The 23,640-nt window shown below is 39.8% G+C and overlaps 1 protein-coding gene across 12 annotated transcripts in view; it reads right to left on the bottom strand.

Annotated features, from left to right (window-relative positions):
- Positions 1-23,640, bottom strand: part of TNS3 (tensin 3) — a 298,348-nt gene that overhangs the window by 140,431 nt on the left and 134,277 nt on the right. For 8 of the 12 annotated variants that reach the window (XM_041118287.1, XM_030041615.2, XM_030041616.2 and 5 more), the window contains one exon: positions 5,486-5,524. The exons of 2 other annotated variants lie outside the window; for them this stretch is intronic. In XM_041118287.1, the coding sequence (XP_040974221.1) occupies positions 5,486-5,524 (39 nt within the window). Of the gene's footprint in view, positions 1-5,485; positions 5,525-9,054; positions 9,143-9,168; positions 9,220-23,640 lie in introns of those variants that run through there. 2 more of the 12 variants (XM_030041623.2, XM_030041622.2) reach the window with 2 other exon arrangements.

The raw sequence follows: 23,640 nt of genomic DNA, 5'->3' as shown, positions 1-23,640 counted from the left end.
GTTTTGTCAAGAAGGCGTCTCATCAGTCTGTGCTTCTGCTATCTATGGCACTGGGGGAATGTGGCACTAGCAAATCAAGAAACCAAGAAAAGTAGAATATTATTGGGTGATGAAGCTGGAAAAAAGGAAAGGCAGAAAAAAGCACAGCTCAAAAATTATTAAAGGAAAACTGAATAGCAAGAAAGAGCTAGCTTTAAGGGGAAAAAAAAAAAGTTTCAAGGCAACTTTGCTTCCTCATCAGTTCAGGAAAGCTGTATGGACCAGAAGTGGAGAAACATCATCTTCATAACGGTTTCTTCAAAGCCCACTGATGTCTCCCATGGAGACATGGGCACTACAATTCTGAACGGTGACAAAGCAGGAACTGAAAAAGCAAATATAAAATATAATATATATATTTTATATTTTAAAATATAAAAGCGTATTCCCACCCTTTGCAAACAAACTAGGGAAGAGCACAGCCCTGTCGCATTCCCCTTCCCGCGGCGTGCAGCACATTCACGAGGGAGAAGGTGACAAAGCAGGAACTGAAAAAGCAAATATAAACCTCCACTGCATATTCCCACCCTTTGCAAACAAACTAGGGAAGAGCACAGCCCTGTCGCATTCCCCTTCCCGCGGCGTGCAGCACATTCACGAGGGAGAATTCACAGCTACAGCCCGCAGCACTCCCGGCAGAACTGCTCTGGCGAGGCTGGAAGGCTCATAGCAAGGGAGAGGTCTGGCAGACTTTGTGTGCCCTTTACCTCCGCCAAATCACGCTGGCTACGCGCGCGTAACGCTTGCTTCGTGTGCATCTCACCGGTCCTGTGAGCTCAAGTTTGCATGTAGCAAATAGAAAAACAAGTAAGTCCCTGTAAATAACAGAGTTGGGTGTTTTCCTAGTTTTCCATAGGATTTCCATGCTATTGCTTGAAAGAAGAAAGAAAAAGGAAAATCCGGAAACAGATTAGCCGTAAGTTACAGAAATTTATTACAAATCAAACCCACTTGATGCAATTTTCCAGCAAAGCTTTTACTGATTTAAGCCGGAAACCAAAATCGTAGCTGGCAGAGCAAAATCGTTGCATATGTCAGCTCCTAATTCAGCTTAGTCACTGTCACCGTACTCCAGGGTATTTGGAGGTCATACCTGATTAACCCAAGTTAACAATCTTGCGTCTTCTAGTACTGAGGCCCCACTTAGAATGAAATTGGAGAATGCAATCCTTCATCTACATGCTCAGGCCTTCCCAACAGCACAAACAGTAATTCAGCCTCAGATTTCTCAAAAAATCTCTTGCAAGCTCACATTAAAAACAGATGGACTCTGCTCCATGGGAACAACAAACCGCCTCACTTTTTTTTTTTTTTTTTTTCTTTTGTGGGAAGATGCCTTTAAAAAGTAAATGAATGCAGTAAGGATAAAAATACAGGTTGTGGTATCTACTGATCTTTCTCAGCCAAAGCATCCGGGGAGGACTTCATTCACCAGGCACCATGGAAAAAAGGAACAGGAGGGGCTTTTTTGCTAAAAAGGACTAGTTTTCTTTCAAACACTGTTAGCGTACTGAGTTTTCTTGAGGTTTTCTGTTTTCTTCCTCTCTTTCCCTGTACATACTTGATTTTTCATTTTTGTTTTTTCTTTGTATCATAATACATTTTCACAAAAATTCACTTTTAGTTTCTTTTGAGAAAACGCTGGCACTAGGTTGGATACATGAAGCTATGTGTTAACCACCATAGATTTCAAGTGAAAATGAGATATGCAAATAGGATGAGGCCTTTGTGACTCCACCACTTGCTTCTTCAGCAATTTTTTCAAGGTATTCTCCCACTCCTTAAAAAAAAAAACAGATGAAAAACACGACCCCACCCCCCCCAAACCCTTTTCTCCCACAATTAGTTTTATTCTGTTCCCCTCCTCTTTTGAGACAGGCCAGAGCACAGTCTGACTCACTGTTCAAAATCAGGTTTTTGGTTTGTTAGGAGGGTTCTGAATGTGAAAGTCTTTTATTTTTCTCTTCACAAGCAGAAAAGAGGCTTGCAAACTTAAGGAAAACAGAGTTAAGCAAAACAAAAAAAAGCAGAACCACTGCCACCCCTCCCCCCTCCCCAATTTCTATCAAAATGATTAAACTGCCACCTGAGACTTAGCAAAATAGTTGAAAAAAATTCAGTTTGAAGCGATGTTACAATAAAAAATAAGTAGCTGGCTAAGTGTCCACTTAATCTTTCCACTTAATAACAGCTGGTTATGAAATGTGATGTTTAAATGGCAGCACTACAGGTATGCAGAATTCCTTAGTAACCAGTCAGAAAAAAAAAAAAAGGAAAAAGAATGAAAAGAAGAGGGGAAAAAAAGAAGGGGGGGAGGAGGGGAAGAAGAAAGGTTATAAAGGGTAAATCAGAAATTTCTCTGGTAAAGATCACTACTTAACCGTGCCTTAAAACTGACAAGTCATGCAGTGATAAGCACCATTCAACCAATGGAGTAATTTTAAGATAAGAATCCATGTATGCTAAGGGGTTTGGGCCTTCACGCCACATTTCATTACCACAAGACATTTGGCGGGATATGTGAGGGGCCTCTGAGGAATTAAGATTTCATTCCCTTTATTCTTGCCAAAGATACACTATCATGAAGGATGGGAAAAAACTTTCAGTGAAGGAGACAAACTTACTGCCCTCTTGAAGCATCTTAAACTGTCCTAGAATACTTCCTAGAATCTAAAAATTACATCAAAAATAACATCCTTCCATTGGCATTCCCTTTATTTTTATCTTTTCAAAGTAATAGATGAAATTAAAAGTATTTGGAACTTTAAGGTTAGGGCCTAAACCTTCTCTTCTTTTTGCAGCACTAGACACAAAGACTTGTTTAATGAAAATGTGTGTACTTGTTTGCAATTTTTTTATTAAAAAACTTGATTTTAAAAAATAAGATCAACTGAATAATTGTCAATCTTTCAAAATAAGATACAATGCCAGAAAAGGCTGTTTAAACAGACTTGTCATCTTCGATTTTTATCAAATCTTAGGAGAACTGTTATATAGGCTAAGTCAGCTCTTGAATTAAAAAAAACATGACCATGGCACTTCCCCTCCCCCCCGCTTTTTTCTTTTTTAAAATCTTTGGGTCATGCTATACATCTCTACAATGAAAGTCCATTGCCACAAATAACCCATTGCCTCTTCTTGAAATAAAATGAAGTGCACCAGAATAGGTCATCTTTGCTAAACATTTGACTTGAATTAACAGAGCTGGACTAACATCATCGCCCCTTTCACCGGTCAGAGGAATGAGCATGACAACATAAAGTAAGTAGCATTAGAACACTTAACAGCAGCTGGTTTGTGTTTTAGCACCTGAAACTCCTAACAGCTGCATTGGGTTGATATATGAGGGTCCTGATGTCATTACAAAGCTTCAAGATACATGGCTCATGAGAAATGGGAAGAAAGGGCCTCTTTGGAAACAGACATCCAAGCTGAAAATAATCAATAAAACCCACATTCTGAAGAAAAAGAGCATCTGTGAGTTTCAGCAGGCTTCCACAGTCTTCCAACAAACATGCCACTGAGAGTTTAACTACAGTGGTTGCTATAAGCCACATTAAGGAGAGCAACACAGGCAACCACTACACTGGCTAAATATATGTAGCACTAATTTAGAGCAGGCATCGTTTTATTTATGTGAGAACTAAAAGGTTGGAATTCCTTGGCTGGAATGAATGGGGATAAATCTATGGTTCAGCAGCAAACTGCGATGCAACAAAGTTTTGGTTAATTTGAATACAGTACTGCCCTCCCTATTATCTAAAGATCTCAAAGTAGTTGTACAAGAAATTGCTTACAGCTAAGATGGTCACAGGTTATCCTCCTTCAGAACAACAGAGCTCTTCACTAAACAGATAACATTTACTTGTGCACAAGGCAGACCCCTAATCTGAAAAGGTCACCACATTTCATATCAAAAGCAAAACACATTGCTCAACCTCACTCAGTAATAAGAACATATTGCACACTATGTAGTGAAAGTATTTCACCTACAGCTTTCCCTGCAAGAAATTTAAATAGAATTCCACCCTTTCTTCTGCCTAAAACTAGTAAATGTTTTATTCAGGGACTGAATATACCTCTGGCTACATCCCTGCTAGTGAACTAAACCAGGTTAGGCCACTTTTGCCATCCATACTGTTCAGCTGTCAGCAGGTCGCAGAGACCCTTGGGCCCAAATCACCAGCATTGGCCCATGTTCACAGTTCACATAAATGAAATTCAACCAGATTTATTAATGGTAATGACTGGTAACATATCCCACAGGTTGCTGTATGTTTAAAATTGTTGCTGAATCACAATGACAAATTTTCCGTGTCAGAATCAATACACAGGTTGTGTGCGCAACACAAAAGAAATAGCAACCGCTGTTGCCAGTATACATCTAATACTGTGAGCTGCAGACATAAGAAAGGGTTTCTTTTCTATTTATAATTTTAGCAGTAATGCCATACAGGATCCTCAGACTGTGACATGGGTTAATTCATAAAATTACTGGGTCAAAATTAGGAGAGACATCCCATGAGTTGATATCCACATTCCTCATAATACCACAAATCACTTTTAGGTTTCCAGCCTTTCTTTTAAATGATAATAATTAAGAAAAGCACAAAGCAACACTTCTATAGCACCTTCTTACTTCTGTGGTTTGTATTAGGTAAGTATCATTACCTGTATGTTTCCAGCAGGGAAATCAAGACACAAAAATATGCAAAGTGCCTTGGCCAATTCACATAGTAAGGCAGAAGTGAGATGTAGGCTTCCTAATTGCCAGTGGCTGCATCACATACCTACAATACACTGAGTTTTTGGCTGACACTTGGGCATCAGCTGTTGGCTGATTAGTCCTAGTAATGACACTAGCAGGTGGCAGTGCTGATTCAATAAATAACTGTTACACCCCAGCCTCCAGACATCATTCATGTTACCCTTGGAGATAAAATAACCAAATTCAGTCATGCAAGCCAGAAAAGGCTTATCATTTTCCTATCCTGAGCAAGTGTGGGTTAACGTCCTCTCTTCCACCATCAACAAAAAATAACAGGCCCCAACCAAATCGACCACTATTTGTGCTTTCAAGCTGACATGAGACATTGGTATGTTGAAGCAATTAATGTTGAACAAACAAAATCAGATAATGTAATATGGACAACTGCACATGGTTGCAGGCCATCCAGTCCAGTTTAAGAAGAATCCTAAACAGCAGAAAACATTTCACCCAGTTAATCCTTAGCCTTGCAAAATGCTCAGTAAAACAACCCAATCCCTGCATGGGACAGGACACAGTAACAAGCTTCAGGAATAGACCCTTGATTTGCCAAGCCCTCACAGGGGAAAGGTGATGGCACAGTACTGAAATAACAAGAGAATATAGGAGGCTACAGCAATAACCTAACCTATAACCTAATAAAACCTGATGGACATCAGTAATGCCAAAAATACTTACCAGTTCGTAGTTGCTTGGAAAAAAGCAGGGTGTCACCACCTGGAATAAAAAATAATAATAAAATAAGGAAAAAAAAAGATACTTCCTTTGGAGATGACCCAATGATTGAGCTCCCTCAAACACTGTGAAATCCAGGCAGAGTCAAAGGGGCACCAACCAGACCAGGTGGAGAATCCGAGTGTCCACAGCTGCTCTCAGCTGCATTGCTTTCTCTCAGCTCCCTGAAGAGTCAGCATTAGCTCAATGCTAACTCACTGCCCTGCTCCCATGCTGTGATCAGCGAAACAGGTTGAAGAGTAATGTCTTCCCTCAGGTCACATATGCAGGGAAACATAGAGGGATTTCTCCCCCGCCTCCATCCATCCTTTGCAGCATTCTTCTAGTATCATCTCAGTTTTAGTTAATAAGTAAGTATTCTGCTATTCAAGTAATCTAGAACTTCAGCAGTTCCCAATACCTTATCCTTGTTCTGTATTTTTTTTACGGGATGTGGGCTGAGCAGAGCAAGCAGAAGAGATATTCTGTGGACCCACATAATTTCAGAGGCTTGGCTCCAAGTTAAAACACTTCCTATGGAGAACATGTTCTGTATACATCACACCAAAAAAAGCCCAACCAACCTTGTTTGAATATTCAAAAACCAAAACACAAAGAAAGCCAGGAAAAGCATGACTAACGCAGATTACGTGATGATCTAGGGAAAAGCAAGTGTTAGCTTCTTTCTACAGTCCCACACAGCAGGCACCCTCAGACCTCACAGATACAGTCGAAAGATTGTGGTTCATCAATTTACAGCGCTCACCTGAGCTTCAGTAATCGTGCACGCTCACTTTAACACGAACCTTGAGGTTAACCCCAGTGAAAACTCTTTCATTTAACACGTTCACCTTCACAGTTGTGGCTCTCCAGGACAGACTCACCCCTTGGCCAGCAGAGCAGAGCCAAAAACTCTGTGGCAACACCTGGACTACGAAGGGGGAGTTTTCTCTGAGGAACTGTCGGTGAGCTGTCCTACCAGCTCTCAAGTCACTGTGCACAGAGCGGGTTACTGAGCAGAAGGGGCCTGATGTATCATTTATAATCCTTAGAATAATAAAAAGAAGATGCAGACTATGCAACAGAGCAAGCTGCAAGAACAAAAAGAAACATCAGTCTTGTTGGCAGCACAGACAAAAAGAGACAGACCTGACTGCACCAGGACAACCCACTCTGGTCTTAACTCTCAGGAACAGCTTTTGACCACTAGCATGGAAGGGATGGCATTTGCCTCCATAACTGCTTGCGGAAAAAGATGTACCTCGTTCTCAATGCTTCTTAAATCACAAAGTACTTACAAAAAGAAAAAAAAAAAAAAAAGTAGAACATTGATTTTCAACACCCAGCCTCCTCGTGATCTCCACATTACCCCTAAAGAAAACAGGACAGATATGAACACTTGAGGTTTGTCTGCTGCACCCTCTGACTCCTCAGTGGGCTTGCAAGTCCCAGGTCTTAATAAGCTGCATTTCTGCAGCTCATTTCATGACTGCCACTCATGATTCACTAGTCTAGCCAACCAAACACCCATACTAAACACATGGAAGATGTTAACTAAGCTGTCATGATAGCATTCCTGTTGTTGAAAGCAAAGACAACATCTGCCTCTGTAACCTCCTGCCTGACACAGCATGCAAAACCTCGCCTGCCACCTTCAATTACAACCACCAATTCTCCCTTCGAGCCCGAGAGGCAAACCACGCGGCAGAGCAGTCCGTAGCAGGAAGAACCGAAGCCACGCACACCCTGCACCACCACCACGAGCAGCAAACACCGCATCTACGGAGGAAAGGCTGTCCCCCATTGTCCCGACCATGCGATTACATAGCACTTATTTTCTAAGCACTAAAAATCAGTTTTTGCTAGCGTTTTCATTAGCAACGCCTAAGGTCAAAATAGATAAAAACTGGAATTTCAACAATTACTTTTCTATCACTGCCTATACTAGGAAGAAAAGAGAGAATTAATGGAAACCCCAGAGGAGTTTGCAGGCTGACTGGGTAGTGCAGTGGAAAAGCAGAGATGAACTAATATTACATGCTCACATAATTAATAATTGGAACCACTGCCAAATAAAATTGTCATCACTGGAGCACATAAATATCATCTCTGCTCTCTCCCTTCCCTCCACTGTTAAAAACCCTCAAGGAATCAAGTACCTCCTTTCCCCTTGGCTAACCAAAACACAGCTCTGCTGTAACCTCCTCGATAATTACAGCTGACTTACTTCCTAAGAAAAAGAAAAATCCCCTACATGCTGACACAAGAGCACTGGGGACAACCCACTAGAAAAGAATTTCAGCAGAGAATTACGGATCTTTTTTGGCAGATCTGTGCCATCTTATTCAGGCAACTCACGCAGACTCGGGGCTGTAAGAAGATGAGAGCTAACGTTACAGGTGACGCTTGATTTCTTCTTCTCTGAGCTTCACTGTGCCTACAACAGCTATATATAGCAACCTGACTTTACAGATAGACTCCATCTTCTCCTGGCTGTGTGTCTTTTGCACTTTCTTTTTACAAAGATCAACACCTGCATTAGATGGTACTGTTCTAGGACTACCGAAGAGTCACATAATACCCGTTCCGGTGTATGCAGCAATTCCTTTGCCCTTGCACACTGCCACTTACCACCACATTGAACTGTCACTGAACTGCAAAGCACTCAAAATGCATCACACAGCTGAAGACTTGGAGGCATTGCTACTGTTTTCAAGCTACAAAACTCAATGCAAGACACACTGAATCACCCAAGGTGCACTGACTTTTTTTCCTCTGACTCCATATACACAAATAGCATATTTCTTCTCAGATGAAGCAAAATATTCAAGATCTCTATGTATCCCAATTTCAGTTCACATGAGCAGTTGCAACAAATTCTTCCACTGTTAAGCCAGACACAGGTTAAAAGCAAAGGAGCTGACGTGTTCACAGATAACAGAGAGGCTATCATGAGGTCTAAGCAACCTAAGTTGAGGATATGTGAGCGGCTCCACCTCTTTTTCCTGGTTTGCAATAATCTGAGACATGCTAAAAAAATCAGCATTTAGAGAAAAAGCGTAGACCTGGAAAGCAAGATTGCAGGACTTCAATCCAGTATCAATGCAGAGATAGAAAATGGAGTATAAATGTCTCATTCATTGGTTTAAAAAGCTATACACACTGTGTACCAACTGCACAAAACAATAAACTTCAGAAGTACTTTTCAGATCCCCCAACTGAAGCTACAGCTAATTCTAAAAAAGACATTTGCAATCACCCGGTTTGTCAGCTTTCAATCATATCTTTATTCTTGTAAGAAATATACTGGATATGCATTAGTGTAATATTTCATAGTTCCACACAACCAAGGTACATTTAGCTTCTGTACTTCTGCACATTCACGTATTAACAAGCAACACCAGAATATGGGAATGCCTTGCCTCATTTTCAAAAACAGTTAGCTCTTCAGTGCCCGGCGCATACATACACATGCATACAGACACATTAGTCTACCCACAAATAACCAAGCAAATATTTGAAAGACAAACTACCTGTTCTTGCATACACAGTTAATATGGAAACACCTTCCCAGTGTGATACTTCCTGAATCGAGCCTTAGCTTGGAAAAAGTCCCATATTGACAGAAAAAGATTTAAAAGAATTACTTTGATGAAGAATTCTGACTCCAATGAATCCGCGGGTAATTTTCCTTCATACGACTGTAACACCACTCACATCAGTTAATGAGTAACCAACCAACATGAGATAAATGTTAACTCAAACAAGAAAAAATGTCAACAACTGGCAGGGTATCTGGCACTAAGGAAATAAAATCTGTCCCCACTTGCTGTAACAGACACACAACAGTGCCCCCCACTGTTGCACAACAGGTCATTTGCTGGGATCTCCAACATTTATATTTCAATGTTTTTTTTCACTCCCAGATGCATCTTTCATTTTTATCTTCCTTAGTTTTTATTTTCTTCTTGTAAGAAGTAGGTGATCTTTCAGAGGAAGAACCATCTTCAAAGAATAAGCCAGTTATTACCAAGGGTGCATTTCAAAGTCCAAATCTCTATCATATTGCTTTTGCAAAAGCAATTTAACCATTTGGCTGTAATGAATCACTTCCAAGCTACAGTTCTATCAAGTAAGAACTGCTGGCATGCCTGCCACAGGATATGTGTAACACAAAGGATGTGCAGGGGGAGGAATCTTCATTAAATATGTACATGACCTGCTAAAAAATCCATTGATTCTAGCTCACTACTAATCATGTTATAAAACTGATGAGAAAGGATGAAAAAAGCAGTAAAACGAAGCCACTGACATCCTCCAAATAATGTAAAGCTACAGTGATGTGAGCAGACCTTGCGACTGTTGCATAAATGACTGTCAGGAGTCCACATGGTAAGCTCATGGAAATATTTAATATGTGTCTTTACATATATATATATATACACCCACTTTTTTTTTTTTTTTTTTTTTTAAACACACACACACTTATCTAGTTATTTACATCTAGAGCTTTGGAGTTAAGTCTTGAAAAATCTAAGAAATTTCTCTGCTTAGTTTTCTTCCTTTGACATGCCTGTCAGTTATCATCCCCCTTCTCCAACCCATCCCCCAAACCACTCAAATCTTAAATCCCCTTACTCAATAAGGAAACAAAATAAAGGACATTGAGGGCAGTATATCTTCAAATAACTCTGTGCTCTCAAGGATACAACTTGTAACATGTCAAAATTAAAAATGTAAATCCAAATTCTGGAATAAAAAGGGACATTATTGGGATATTAACTTGGGATTAAAAAGCTACAATGGTAATACACAACTTTTTTTTTTTTTTTTTTTTTTTAAATAGAACATCTCCAGTTGTGTGATATTAGTTTCTAACTCAGACTTTTGTCCTGGAGATACCAAGTATCCTCAGCACTTCATGCCACACAGAACAGCTCTAAAGCATGCCCAAAACCCACTGAATTTTCCTCTTCAAATTAAGCATTTTTGGACACATTGAAAACTGCAGCCTTAAAGGAAGGCTTAGGAAACACAGCAGAAACTGAAGCAGCACTATGCAGTCACTACAATATCATAATAAACAAGATACAGTTGTGTTCCCAAAAAGCAAAAAAGAGAATAGATACAGTAAAATCAGCACTGAGATTCAGTGCAGCTATACATCATTTCCACTCTCACTTCTGAACAACAAATTCTTCTGCACTATGGAAACAACCCTCCTGCTTGATTAGCGTGAAGCAGTTTAAGTTAAGTTTGGAAGAAACAAACAAAAAAATTGCACTGTAAATTGCAAAGACAACTACAGTTGAGAGACTGTTAATGGGCTTGGGTCATGAGTATCACTAAAATGCCAAGATTTATTCATATATAATGCTATCATACAGCAAGCAGAAGCTAACTAACATCAGAAAAGCTTCCTAACACATTACATTTTTACTGTCACCTAGTTCTGTGACAAAGTTGCTACAGGGAAAGACAGAATAAACACAGCCAGGAGCTCTCTGAATTCAAAACCAAATTCCAACAGTGATATTTTAGCACCATTTTATTAATTTCTCAGCTTCAGTATTTTTTATTTGCTGAAACAATGCTAACGCTACCTGCACCCACCTCATCAAGGTGTAAAGAGGATCAGCTGAAGCTTGAGAAACTCTCCATGAGTTTCTCGGCAAAAACATGTGAATAACTGAGTTCTGTAACATCTAAGCCATGTTCCTACAGTCCTGACCCATGCACGATGCCTTTCTGTCTACTTGGGATTATGCCTTATGAAACAAAGTCTGAAAGTAGCACCTGAAATGGCAAGTTACATACCTTCAGGAGGGATTTCAAAATTTAGCGTATTTATGTACATACAAATCCCCCTTTCCCAAGACAAAGCAACAAAGCTGTTTCAAACAAAGTCACTGAAGGAAAAGAAACCTTTCACAAGTAACTAGGAATGCAGTTATCCCAAGATACAGAAATGTATTGTTCCCGTATCTTCACCACCTCAAAGTCTGGCTTTCTTCCATGCTGTGATATTTGATCTTGCAAAGTCACAGTCCTGACCTACGTTGTGAAAGTTGTTCTCCAACTCTCCAAGAACACATACAGGGCAAGACATTTGGTAGATAGGTTATTTGGAAAAAGGATAAAATAGAAGAATCTCTTCAAAACTCCAATGAAACAGAAGATTCCTTGAATAAAAAAAATGGATGAGTTTCTCCTGATAAGTGTAAACCAGTAACCAGAGATGAAGTCCTTTCCTTTATCAGATCACTGGATTTGCTCCAAGACTTCAGAAGCAAAGCACAAGAAACTCAGTCAGAACTTGGGTGTAGCTAACAGGGGTTAAACCAACCAGCAGGAGCCAAGATCCTAAAACTAGATTTTTACTGGACTTTGCACTAGCCCTCTACACTGTGGTTTAGTTTGCCAATCTGAACTGTAAATGGAGTGCTAGCTACCATCCCTCCTGAGTTAATCTGTTTAACCACAGGTTTATAAAGTAGGTTGAAACGATCTGATGCTAAAAGAGTGCAAAAACATAGCATCTTTGCTCAAAATGTCACATTTTGCTGCTTCTTTAAAGAACAGTTAAAAAAAATAAATCCTATTTTTGGCAATTGCATGTATCTTTGAGAGACTTGACTTCTGCTTTCTTTGTATCAGATCTGACCTCTCCAAGCTTAATTAAGTACACATTCCTCAGGGAACTATGTTATCCTTTCAGGATTCCAGGCCTATTTATTTTGGTATAATCCCCATGAGAAAACATGCTTCATTTGTGAAGTCAAACAAATCTTGCAACATTACCAGACAGGGAGGGCCCTAGCAAGCAACGGGAATACAGTTCCACGGATATTTTCCTCTCCCGAAGGAACAAACTACCAGCATGGATTGGATTTGCTTGAGCAGAAACAAGCTGTGCACCAGACCTGCTGTACCTCAGAATTTCGGACTTTTAACATATATGTTGGTGTGATTTCTCAGGGTTTCAGTCTGCTTCCAACATCTAAGCAATGGTGGCAAGAGCTACAGGCATTACGGTTCCTGTGGTCACGAATGGCACCACACAGTCACCGGTATCAGAAGTTTTAGGAGGAGGAGACAGGAGCTTTGTCACGACAAACTGCAGAGATCGCTGCTCAGCCCACAGGTTTCACTGCCTCCAGTGTGCCTCTAACGCCTGGGACAGACAGGTGCCCATCAAAGGGAAGCATTGAAGACAGCAGAAAAGCACTATTTAAACAATAAACTTAGGTTAAAATAGGGCGGGGGTGTGATTTTTTTTCTTAATAGATATTACAGAGAAGAGGGAAATGTGGTAGAGGAGGGCTCCAGAAGGCAGCAATGCCAGTCTTTTCTACTCAGCATCACAGAAAGATAGGAAGGAAGAAGTCACATGTCAGACTTGGTGGTAACGATTTTTGGGGTCTTTTTGTTTGTTTTTTAGTTTTATTTCCCTAGAGCTGAAAACCATCCATCTGCAGGATGACTCTCTGCATCTCACTAAGGCCAGTTTAACGCATAAACACGTTAAATGACAAGAAGGAGAGTCAGCTCTTTGAATCAGGCGATCCAAAGATAACAGGCCTGGTTTCAGTCCCCGACGGAAGGTCTGCAAGAGTCATGTCAAAGAGGCCGAGTGACCTCCCCAGCACGAAGTTTACAGAAATCCTTCGGGAAAGCTGTTGGGAGCACACTGCTCAACAAGCCAAAGGAGGCCAAAGTAGCCCAAAGGGTTGAGAACCAAGGAGGAACCCCCCACTTTCCCACCAAAATGTATTCTTGTGTTGTAAAGAAGGGGTCCCTCTACGAGGCCCCAGTTCACCCATTTTTGAGATTGAGCGTGCTTTGTTGGAGGCTGACATGAAGGCACTGGAAAGACCTGAATTTTACTACAGTATTTCCAACTTTCTTATATCACAGTCCCAACTTTCACAGCCCTCTAGTCAGTTTAACAAATTTCTCTCCTCTCAAAATATATGAAAACAAAGTCTTAAACATGTACCTTCCAAATATATCTTCAATTTTCCAGCTATTCAGAAAACAGATAATGCAACAGAAGAGTACAGAATGCTCTCCCTATGACAGACTTAAATACATATTTTTTTATCATCTAAACTAGCTCTCCCAAACAGACGGTTTTCACTAAAACTGAATTTGCTTTATTATGCTTTAACTGTAGGACATATTTTAAATGTTTTCTTCAGCACAACAAGACAAGGGAAGCAGCCTTTTAGAAATAATTACTAGTAAAATACTATGAAATGCTGTGTTATCACACAGAAGTACTAAAAGCAAATTCTAATGAAGCTTAGACACTTCAGCTTGCTGATACAAAACAGTCAGGACTTCTCCTGGGATGGAGCTCATAGCCTTCAAAACACATAGTACTCACTTCATTCTATGTTTCCACAAAGTTGTGGTTATTAATGATGATGTCTATAACTCAGTTTCCATTCTTCCATCAAGTCAGTAAGGCAACTCCTTGCAATCTAAGGCTGGGGTGGCTCCAACTTTTTGAGATGCAATATTGCAAGAGGGAATTCAACCAGTTCCTAGGAATATGCACTCTTCATCAAAACCCCCGGCAAAAGCAGTATAGTATGACACAGCAACGGTGCAAAATGCTATACATCATTGGGACATTTTGCCTGCTACCCAATTACATCCACTGTTGATGTTCAGAGCACCCTTCAAGATGTTGCTATTGCCTTTAGGTGTAACAGTGGATGCAAAAGCAATGCCTCTTGTGTAAAAGCTAAGGGCATCATGTACATTAAGAGTAAACAACTTTTTATAACAGTAATTCACAAAGAAAGGAGTGGTATATTCTTGTAAGCTACTTGATTCCCATTTCCCAGAGAGAATGTGGCATGAACTATATAATGTGACCTAAGGGAGCATTCCAAGCAGCAGCAATGTAAAATGCATCATTCCTGAGTTCTTTGACCCCACTTTAAAAGGCTGACAAGTGCCTTACTACCTCTCTTAAAAAGTTACATGGCAAGTCTGTGTGAGATCTCCTGCATCTATACAGAAAGGATCAGAGCTGGCCAGAAAATAACTGGACCAGTAAAGAGGTCCATCCCAAAATCAGCCAAAACAGGACAGGGCATGGGAGGAAAAAACAAACAAAAAACCAGCCCAGCTCCTCTAAAACGTCCTAAGATTTTCCAGTGGAAAGTTCACATCTGTCATGAAAAATGTAACCTATCCATATTTTGGTGGTGAACAAAGAAAAGCAGAAATTGTTTTGTTTCCTTCCCTCACTAACATCATCTTATCCTCTTTTCCCCTTGCCAACAGCTAGATTTATTTTTAAAAGAAAATCAGCAAGGAAACAAACAAACCTTGAAGTTGTACATGTACCAGCTGGGTCTTGCACAACACAACCAGCTATCTGAAACAGTAAGTCTAAATGAGAGTTCTTATCTAAAAACACTAGCATACTTTAAAATACTTTTTCATTTTTGGAAAGCCCCAGCAAATTAACTGCCAAATACACAATGCTCCAGCACAGCACTTCTGCTACTTAAACAATGCAAGGTTTATGCCCATAAAAAGTAATTTCAAGTCCTCATGTCCCTCAGTAGCTTACAGTTCTGGTTGAATCTGAAGGTTTCTTCATTACACAGTTCATTACAGTGATACTGTATCTAACAGAGGGCAAATATTTTGCAGACAGGAGGATCTGCAAAATACTGCTTCTGGGTACAATCAGAAAAAAATCTGAAGACCCCTTTGAGCTGCAAATATCAGTTACAAAATTCATACAGTAATTCCTTGGACTTCAGCAGCAAATATTTTTATTCTAGCCCAATGCCAGGCATCACTGAAAGGGTTGCATGCATGGTAATATAACATGCTAACCACTGCCTGTGAAGAAAAAAATCCTTGAAGTCTTCAGCCTTATTGAATGTGTTTGGATTTATGGATTCCCACAAAAATGCATCAACCGCAGAGGTTCATTCACACGTTTGTCTCCTGGAAACAACATGACACAAGTTTTCATTTAAGTCCTTGATCCCTCTGCCCAAAATCTGAGAGGGTTAAGGAGAACTCATACTGAAATTAAAAGAAAACAAAACAAAACAAAAAACAACCCTCATGTGAACCCATTTGAGAAGCAAAATCACCACAATTTGGTCCACCGCTGGTCATGATAGTTTTTATCTACAATTTCAACAGTGCCATATTAACTAAGGTGTAAAAGTTGACAGTATTTTTCTGATCTCAGCAAAGCAAATCTTTTCCAGGTTCCTCAATTGTTTTTAAAACTAAAAGAGCTTTACTTCAAAATCACTTTAAAAGAACAATGTAATGATTGACAAACCCTGGGCATTCAGGTGAAAAGTTTGTGGTATTCTGTTTGTGTCTCTTCCCCCAAAAGTGCCTTTATTTTTCTGAGAAAGTTTGACACATTATCTGTAGTGCTTGAAATGCAGCTGAGTGTAAGTATGAAACAAGGTTAGAAAGTTCAAGAGAAACACTGTGTTTAAACTGTCACTACCAAAGTAGCAGCCATCTCTTTAAAAAGTAATACACATTTTGACATCTTGCAAATCCGGCTTCTGCTCTGATTTTGTATTGTTTCAAACATTCAAAGGGGAATTCTTTCCACCCTTTTGAATACACATGCTGAATTCCCTCAATACCAAGCTGGTGCAGCATGCAAATCAGATAGAAAAGAAAGAAAGAATTATCACCCTCAAAAAGAAAGAGCATTGGCAATAGTTTGAGAAATGGTAACATCCAAGATATAGTTGCTTCCCTTTCCAAACTGACCAAATATCACTGTGAACATACTGGGCCAACCTTCACACCAATTTCAGTGCAGTAATTGAAGCAGCAGCAGAGATCAGACATTAGCAGAACACAGTAACCTTGGAAACCTCAGTGACTGCCTTTTTTTTTTTTTTTTTTTCCATTTGAAGAGAAAGTGCCTCACCACCACTCTGAATTCAGAGTCCAGCCCACTGCTTACTCACTTCTGCTATCAGTCTCTTCCCTGGCTTCACCTTCCTAATGGAACTAGTAATCTAACAAGCTGGACCAGGGTGCACTTACGTTAAATTCAGTTAATTTTTCTTTTTTCCCAATCCCTTTGCCTGGGACTACAAGCCAAAATTCTTACAGTGCTAATGGAAGTCTAGAGAGGTGCTCCTTTACGTACTTTACTCTTTAGCAATGAACCATAAAGTAGCATCCTGCAATCAGGACATATCGTGCACCGCACACAGAGAGAGAAGTCACCACCCTTCTGCTCACATAACTTCAGTGCAATAGAGGAGCTAGAAGTGAAGAACTTTTAAACAGAAAGTCTTTCAAATTTTTCTTAAAAAAAAAAATAAAATCAAAGAAAGCCAAGTGTGCACATCTGAGATTAAGATTTAAACCAAACTCCTGATATAGGAGGCATAAAAGTAAAAACAGAAGCAGAGAGGAAAATGTGCAAAACAAAAATTAAAGTCAGTATTCTTAAGATAAAAGAAAACTAAAGGTAAAATATTTGGGTTGGGGAGGTGGTTGGGGTTGTTTTTGGTTTTTTTTTTTCATTTGGACATTATTTACGTAAGTAGTAGAAAAACTGAAACTAATCCACAAACCCAAATGAAATATAGTTTTGGTTATTATATGACTAATGAGAATGCATTGTCCATAACTCAATTCTGAACAGTCAACTGAGCTGTTTAAAAGATGGACCAGGGTGCACTAATGTTAAATTCAGATAATGGTGAATTTCTCATGAAGTTCAGGGGACATTCTGGTTACGATGAATTACAGTGCATTACATCAGACCTCTGTTTATAGAGAAGCCAGACTGGAGGAAAAAAAAAAAAAAAAAAAAAAAGAGTACCTCACATAGTTGCCTTGTTTGCATGTGTGTGTGTGTATGTTACAGACGCATGTGGGGGAGGAACATGAGCATGGGTATCTGTCAGCCACCTGGTGGGAACTATTACATTAGTCATCATTTGGGGAGTTTAAACTAAATTTCAGGAAAGTACATGAAGCCATAGTCTGCATGACTTGCCTTGGAACTCTTGGCAAGGATTACAAAAAATACGCCACCTCTTTTCCTCAACCTCACACAAAAGTGAAAAGGACCTTTCCTTTTTGTTCCAAAAACACACAAGAGAAATTTTCATAGGGCAGTGCGCCATGTTTCTCTCATGAGTATGTGTCCCGCTGGACTGCCAAGGGCCACCGATTCTCCTCGCAGGGCCAACGTATCTGCCCGTATGCCCATCCACTGCAAGAGCCAGAGCCCAGCCTCACAACCGTAACGAGCCTGCCCCAACTAAGCACAAGGTTTATTCACAAACCAGTCCAAGAAGCACCCAAGTGACAAAAGCCAACAGAGCCTTCTGAGAGCCAGTACAGTTTCTGCTTTAAATCTCCAAACTGAAAATAGCTGACCAATATTAGCCTCTCTATATATACAGATATATAGAGATAGGTAGATGGGAAGTTCGTTCTTTTCACTACACAAGCTGAACAGGCAACCCAGGACTGAAACCAACTATCACTCCTTGCTAAATTTTATTGCTATGATTACTGTCACTGTCCCTTCTATAATGCCGCTAGTCATGTTTTTTACAGTAATTCAAGTTATTTTTTGTTTATTTCTATGCATTTTTCTGTAATAATGTTCATATTTCCTAGACTGTTAAAGAGACTAAGAGAGAAAAAGATTAGGGTGTCACAAGGGACTATGGACTTAGGGGCAGTGGGGAGCCTTCTTTCAATCCTCTTGAATCAGCAACAGCTTAAACAGTTTAAAGAAAAAGGAAGAGCAGGGTCAAGGGAAGAATTACATTTTCTCAGATACAAATGCCTCGAAAAAAAGAATTAGAAAAAACATTGCCTTTGAGAAAAGTAGTAGACAGTGTCACATCAGAGTTTATATCTTTTATGATTAAAAACAATTTTGGTGGCTTTATAAACAGTGAAATGCTGAAAACATACTATAAATCTGTTATTTCTCTACAAAAAATAAACTACAGTATTTGAAAGTAATAAATTGTTTGGTCTAGCTTTACCTGCATTCAAGTGGCACACTACAGCTCAGGAAACCAGTCTAAAGAAGGATTTTAGACCATTAATACAAAATTCTGAAGCTTGGATTAAATCTGCACTCCACTGAGATGTCTAAGACAGCTTCTTGAAAGGTGAAGGAGGAAGTGTGCTGAACTAAACCCACATATAAATAAATTAATCTTACTGGAACTGGAAAAAGCCATAGAGCCATCTGCCTATGATATTGGTTTCTTTGAAGCATCATTTCAGACTAGCAAAGAATCAAACTGTATTACGTAAAAAACCCATCTTTTTGGCTTAAGCATCGCAAAAATATCTTCCAGGTTGAACTAAGTTGCAATGTTTACTAGGCAAAGGCATAAAGCTAGATCACACCTGATTCAGCAAATACTTAAGCTTACTGATTGTAACAGAATTCAAGCATTTGCTTACAAACTTAATAAAATCAGTCAGTTCTCAAGAGGGAGAATTAGCATACAAGAAACAGGTCAAGAAAATACGGTCAAGAGGTTCCCCCTCCTGCTTTCAGTCTTCCCACAGGACAGGAGATAGAAACTGGTTTTCAAATTCCTAGACGTCAAAGAACAAAGTTTGTCTAGAGTCATGAGATGATGCCTTTCAATGCCCCAGCTCTGTACCACATACCTAACCGACAGAGTAAAAGATGAAAAAAATGGTATCCCAGGACAGAGAGCTAAGTGAAAGCCTTGTGGTGGGACAAACAAGTATTCCCTACATCGTATGCAGAGACACACGCCCAGAGACAAAGCTACAAAACAAAGGGGACTCAAGTTCCCAGAGCAAAATCCAGAGCAAAGCCCTGGGGCATTAGACATGCTGTAGCTTCAGAAACCTCAGGGAACGCTAATTAGATATGTACATCTGAACAAATAGCTATACAGAAACATTGCCAAGTTAAACACGCAGGGACTGAGGCCATACAAGATAGTAATTACCTAAATGAACTCGGATTTGTACAGCAAAACAAAATTCTTCAGAATTCATTCTTATGATGTTTTTCAGAGTGAAAACAAAAACATTGCCTTTTAAAGAGAGTTTTAAAATACAGTACAGGAATAGCAAACACTTTCCTCTAGAGTGGTTTTCTGCTCCCATCACTTTAAAGAAAAAAAAGCACAGATGACTACAGCACAAAAAAAAAAAATTTGTAGTAAACTGAGATAGTATTATACACTAGTATAATGTTAACAATTTGAAAGGTTGGCTTTAGTTCTAAATAAGCCTGCTGCGAAACCAAATATATTACAATAGCTTAATCTACGCAAAGTCAATGACAAGTTTATGAGGGCTTCCCATGATCAGAAGAGCCATCACTATGGTCCAGCAAGTTACCACCACCCCGGTACCGTTCAAGCAGGGCACCATTTTTAGACTCTCTTTTCTAACGACATGCGGAAAAGTATGGTTCATCAGGCCTCCTTGACGAGCACGCGTACGTGTCAGCAGGACACCACCTCACCATGAGTACGTATGGCCAGAACACTAGAAAAGTCACATTACACATACAACCATGTGTCTTTCTATTAACACATATCAAGTTTCCAAGGGTCAGAGCAAGAGGGCCGTCCCAGCGCAGCGCTGCCCACGCACACCACAGAAACTGGTGCGCAGAAACTGGGCGGATGGGCACAGAAGAGCCCCACGGAGCAGTACGCAGGCAAAACAGCCGCCCCGAGAGGCTGCACCGAAATCAAACGCTTCTGCAGCCCCGGTGCACACCAAGGTCTCCGACGTTGCGCTGGCAGGGATGCGGCAGGCAGTTTCACAAATAGGTGATGAGAGTTCACACAGGCTACGAGAGTTGAGGGACGTCTTCAGAGCAGAGTGATCGACCAGCCCCTCGACGGCACAGCCCACTCAGAGCGCTGTCGCCCAGGACACGATCAGATCCCGTCAGTCCTGAGTAACCTCACTGCTTTTCATCTGAATAAACTTGCCTGGGAGACTTGTTCACATATTCGTTGCTCCCTGCATGAAATACCGCTTCCTGACATCTGTTCTGAATTTGTGGATCCTTAATTTCCATTAATTCATCCCTGCAGCCATGCACCCGCCCTCCCCTTCGGGGTTAAATTGCAAACAGTAACCTGACAGAGATGGATATAGCTCTTAAGGTTTTATATGCAGACATCCACTACCTTAACTTTTTTTTTTTGTTTTTCTTTCCACAGACAATTCCAAGACAGTGGAGTTTGGGCTTTTGGCGCTTCCTCCTTGTTGGGCTTTTGGGTAACTTTCTTTTACAGCTCATCTTATTTTCACGCTGGTATCCATCCGCACCACACACTTAGCGGATTTATGCTACATAATTTCAAATGTTATTATCTTTCTGCAACTGATATAACGGCACCAAATGCAACAGCCTAAATTGGTGCAAGCTAATCTCTGCTTCTTTTGTTTTTGTAACTTCAGATTTTCTTCCAGTTGTGCTCTAGGTTTTGAAATAATACTACAATACTTGCCTGCATTTGTTATTTTGTACTCAGTTATGTCAGGGGCAACTGGAAAACTCTCACAGAACCAATTCAGGGTTCATCCTACAAGGCAGCAGCTCACACCCTGAACAATTCCAAAACATGATTCTTCCTTCATTTGTACCGTCTGATCAAATTCAGAGTCCACTTTATTTTCGGGTCTGCATAAAGTTTATTTTCATGGATGATTTATATAACAAGAAATTTTTGTTTTTCATTTGCAAGCATAACAGCGGTACTGTCTTGACAAACTCTTGAAAACCTGCATTGTAGTGTTGCCAGTGTGAGGCCTGAGCTGCTGTTTTTACCTGAACACATTTATGACATTATCTGTTTTGTTATGGGGCTTTACGGCTAGACTTGCACTTAATAATGCTTTTATGAACACTCATGACCCCAGTCGTCTTCTGAGCAATGCTTTACTGTGCTGACGCATTATTCTTTTCCAAAATGACTACAGGTTCTCGTAAGCACAACGTTCTTTGTTCTCATTCACCCCCTTTCCACGTGACTGTCAGCTGACAAACTGCTTACACATTTTGTCTTGGGGGATGTTCACCTAATGCAAAAATAGTTACTCCCCACAAGCTGTGGACAGGGTAGTTTCACAGAAAATGCAAGGAGTAATTCTTGTCTTCAAGGTAAAATATATTCTAGGGAGAAGAGATACTTGTGGATCAGCTGGAGTCCATGAAACTCCTTCCACACACATGGATCTGAATGAGTGCGTATGATTATGGCTACAGGTATCCTCAAGGTTGCCTGCAACACCCTTAGATGGTCTTAGCATATTCTCAGTCCAGCTTAAAAACCACCAGAATCATTCCTGCCTTAAACTGATAACCAAATGAAAATACAGACACATTTTAGGCAATAAAGGCCAAATTCAGATCTGAATCTGGATGAACAATGTTAGTAACACGATTATATACAACATTGCTGTGAGCCTCATGTAAGTAGTCAGAAAAGACTCAGAGAAAAATTCTGAATTAAGCTGCTTGTTGGCTTAATACTTCTCTGAAAATCAGAAAAAAGCCTCTTGTTAGAAATAATTCATTATTAAATTTGGGCATGTTCCCATACCTTATTTTTCTGTCTTCTCTAATACATGCTAGTAATTTCTTTTCAATTATTTAAAAACTATAAAATATCCCAGTATCTCGATGATAGTTATGCTACTATATACTTTTGGCACTCCGTATGTTACTCTTTTCAACACTCAACACCAAAATGCCTGAGAGCAGAAATACTAGTTGAAATCTAGTTTCCCAGTTTTAACATATGGCCCACGTATGAAATCATGTGTCTCCAAAACAAGCTTAAAGAATTTCTTAGCACAGTCTCCGGCATCATTTACATACCATCACTTCTGGAAACTCTACATCTATGTAGCACCTACCCAAGCAAACCTGCAAGCTACCAATGTTACCAACAAACCAGATTCTTCCCCATGGAAGCTGGCAGAAGTCCATACTGCAAGTGCTATTTGGAGAACCAAAGCTACTGTGCAAAGAGGGATCAATTACATCATCTGTCTGTCCTACTTCTAGACCACCATTACTATAATATTATTACTAATCATTATTGAATGCATATAGTTGATGAAAACCTCCTAAAGGTAATACCTTACTTCCAAACTTAATTACCACTGCATGTACTTTATCATCTTATTTCATTAAAAACCAAAATTCTGCATTTATTCAGCATACCACATAACACAGCTATTTTCAAATGCACAAGTACCATTTTCACTCAAAATGGGAGATGCGCAGCCAACTGACACTTGTATTTACTAGAATTTCCCCAAATGGCCTGACAAATCTCAGAGTTCTTCACTAAGTAGGGGTTCCTCTCTTGAATTTAGTCATATTTCTTGGAAGCACTGAAACAAACAAATCCTTGCACAAGGCCAAACATCAAGTCAACAACACAGGTAGTAGGCCTAGATCTGTGGTCTCCAAAATCTCAGTGCTCTAACCAAAAAAAAAATGCTGTCTTCATAGACAGCAAGTACTAATCAAAAGTTTTAACTAAAAGCAGGTAATATTATCCCAGGAAGGTGGTTCTGGTAAAATAAAGCCAAGCCCTCCAAGACTGCTAGATTTAGACTGCAACACTCTGTAAATGCCTTTGATTTACACAAATCTAGGGATGGGGAAATTTTAAGTCATCTGAGACCATGGAAGTACTGATCTCACCTTGTATGAAGAGACTCAGAGATTTTAAAAACTAACAAAAACATAGTAATGAAACTGAACTGGGCAGAAACTGCCCAGCAGACACTGAAAATAAATTAATAATATGCTTATACTTTTCATAATCCACTACTAAAAGTTTGACTTTAAATCTCTGTTGCTGTAAAAATTTTACATATATATAAGCGTGTTTGTGTGTATATATACATATATACACACACACAGGTGTATACGCATATAGGTGTGTGCATATACATATATACACCTTATTCACTCAGATACATTTTCTTCTTTCCTGGTAGAACTGTGTGGTTTGTATTTCACCCACTTAACTTGCTGTTTTCAACTTGAAACATGTCCTCCTGTGGGACGAATGAGAAACTCAACCACTGGT

Source organism: Aquila chrysaetos, chromosome 18, assembly GCF_900496995.4.
Source record: "Aquila chrysaetos chrysaetos chromosome 18, bAquChr1.4, whole genome shotgun sequence".
NCBI lineage: Eukaryota > Metazoa > Chordata > Aves > Accipitriformes > Accipitridae > Aquila > Aquila chrysaetos.
Note: the sequence above shows the minus strand (reverse complement) of the source record. Positions and strands in the feature narration are given on the sequence as shown.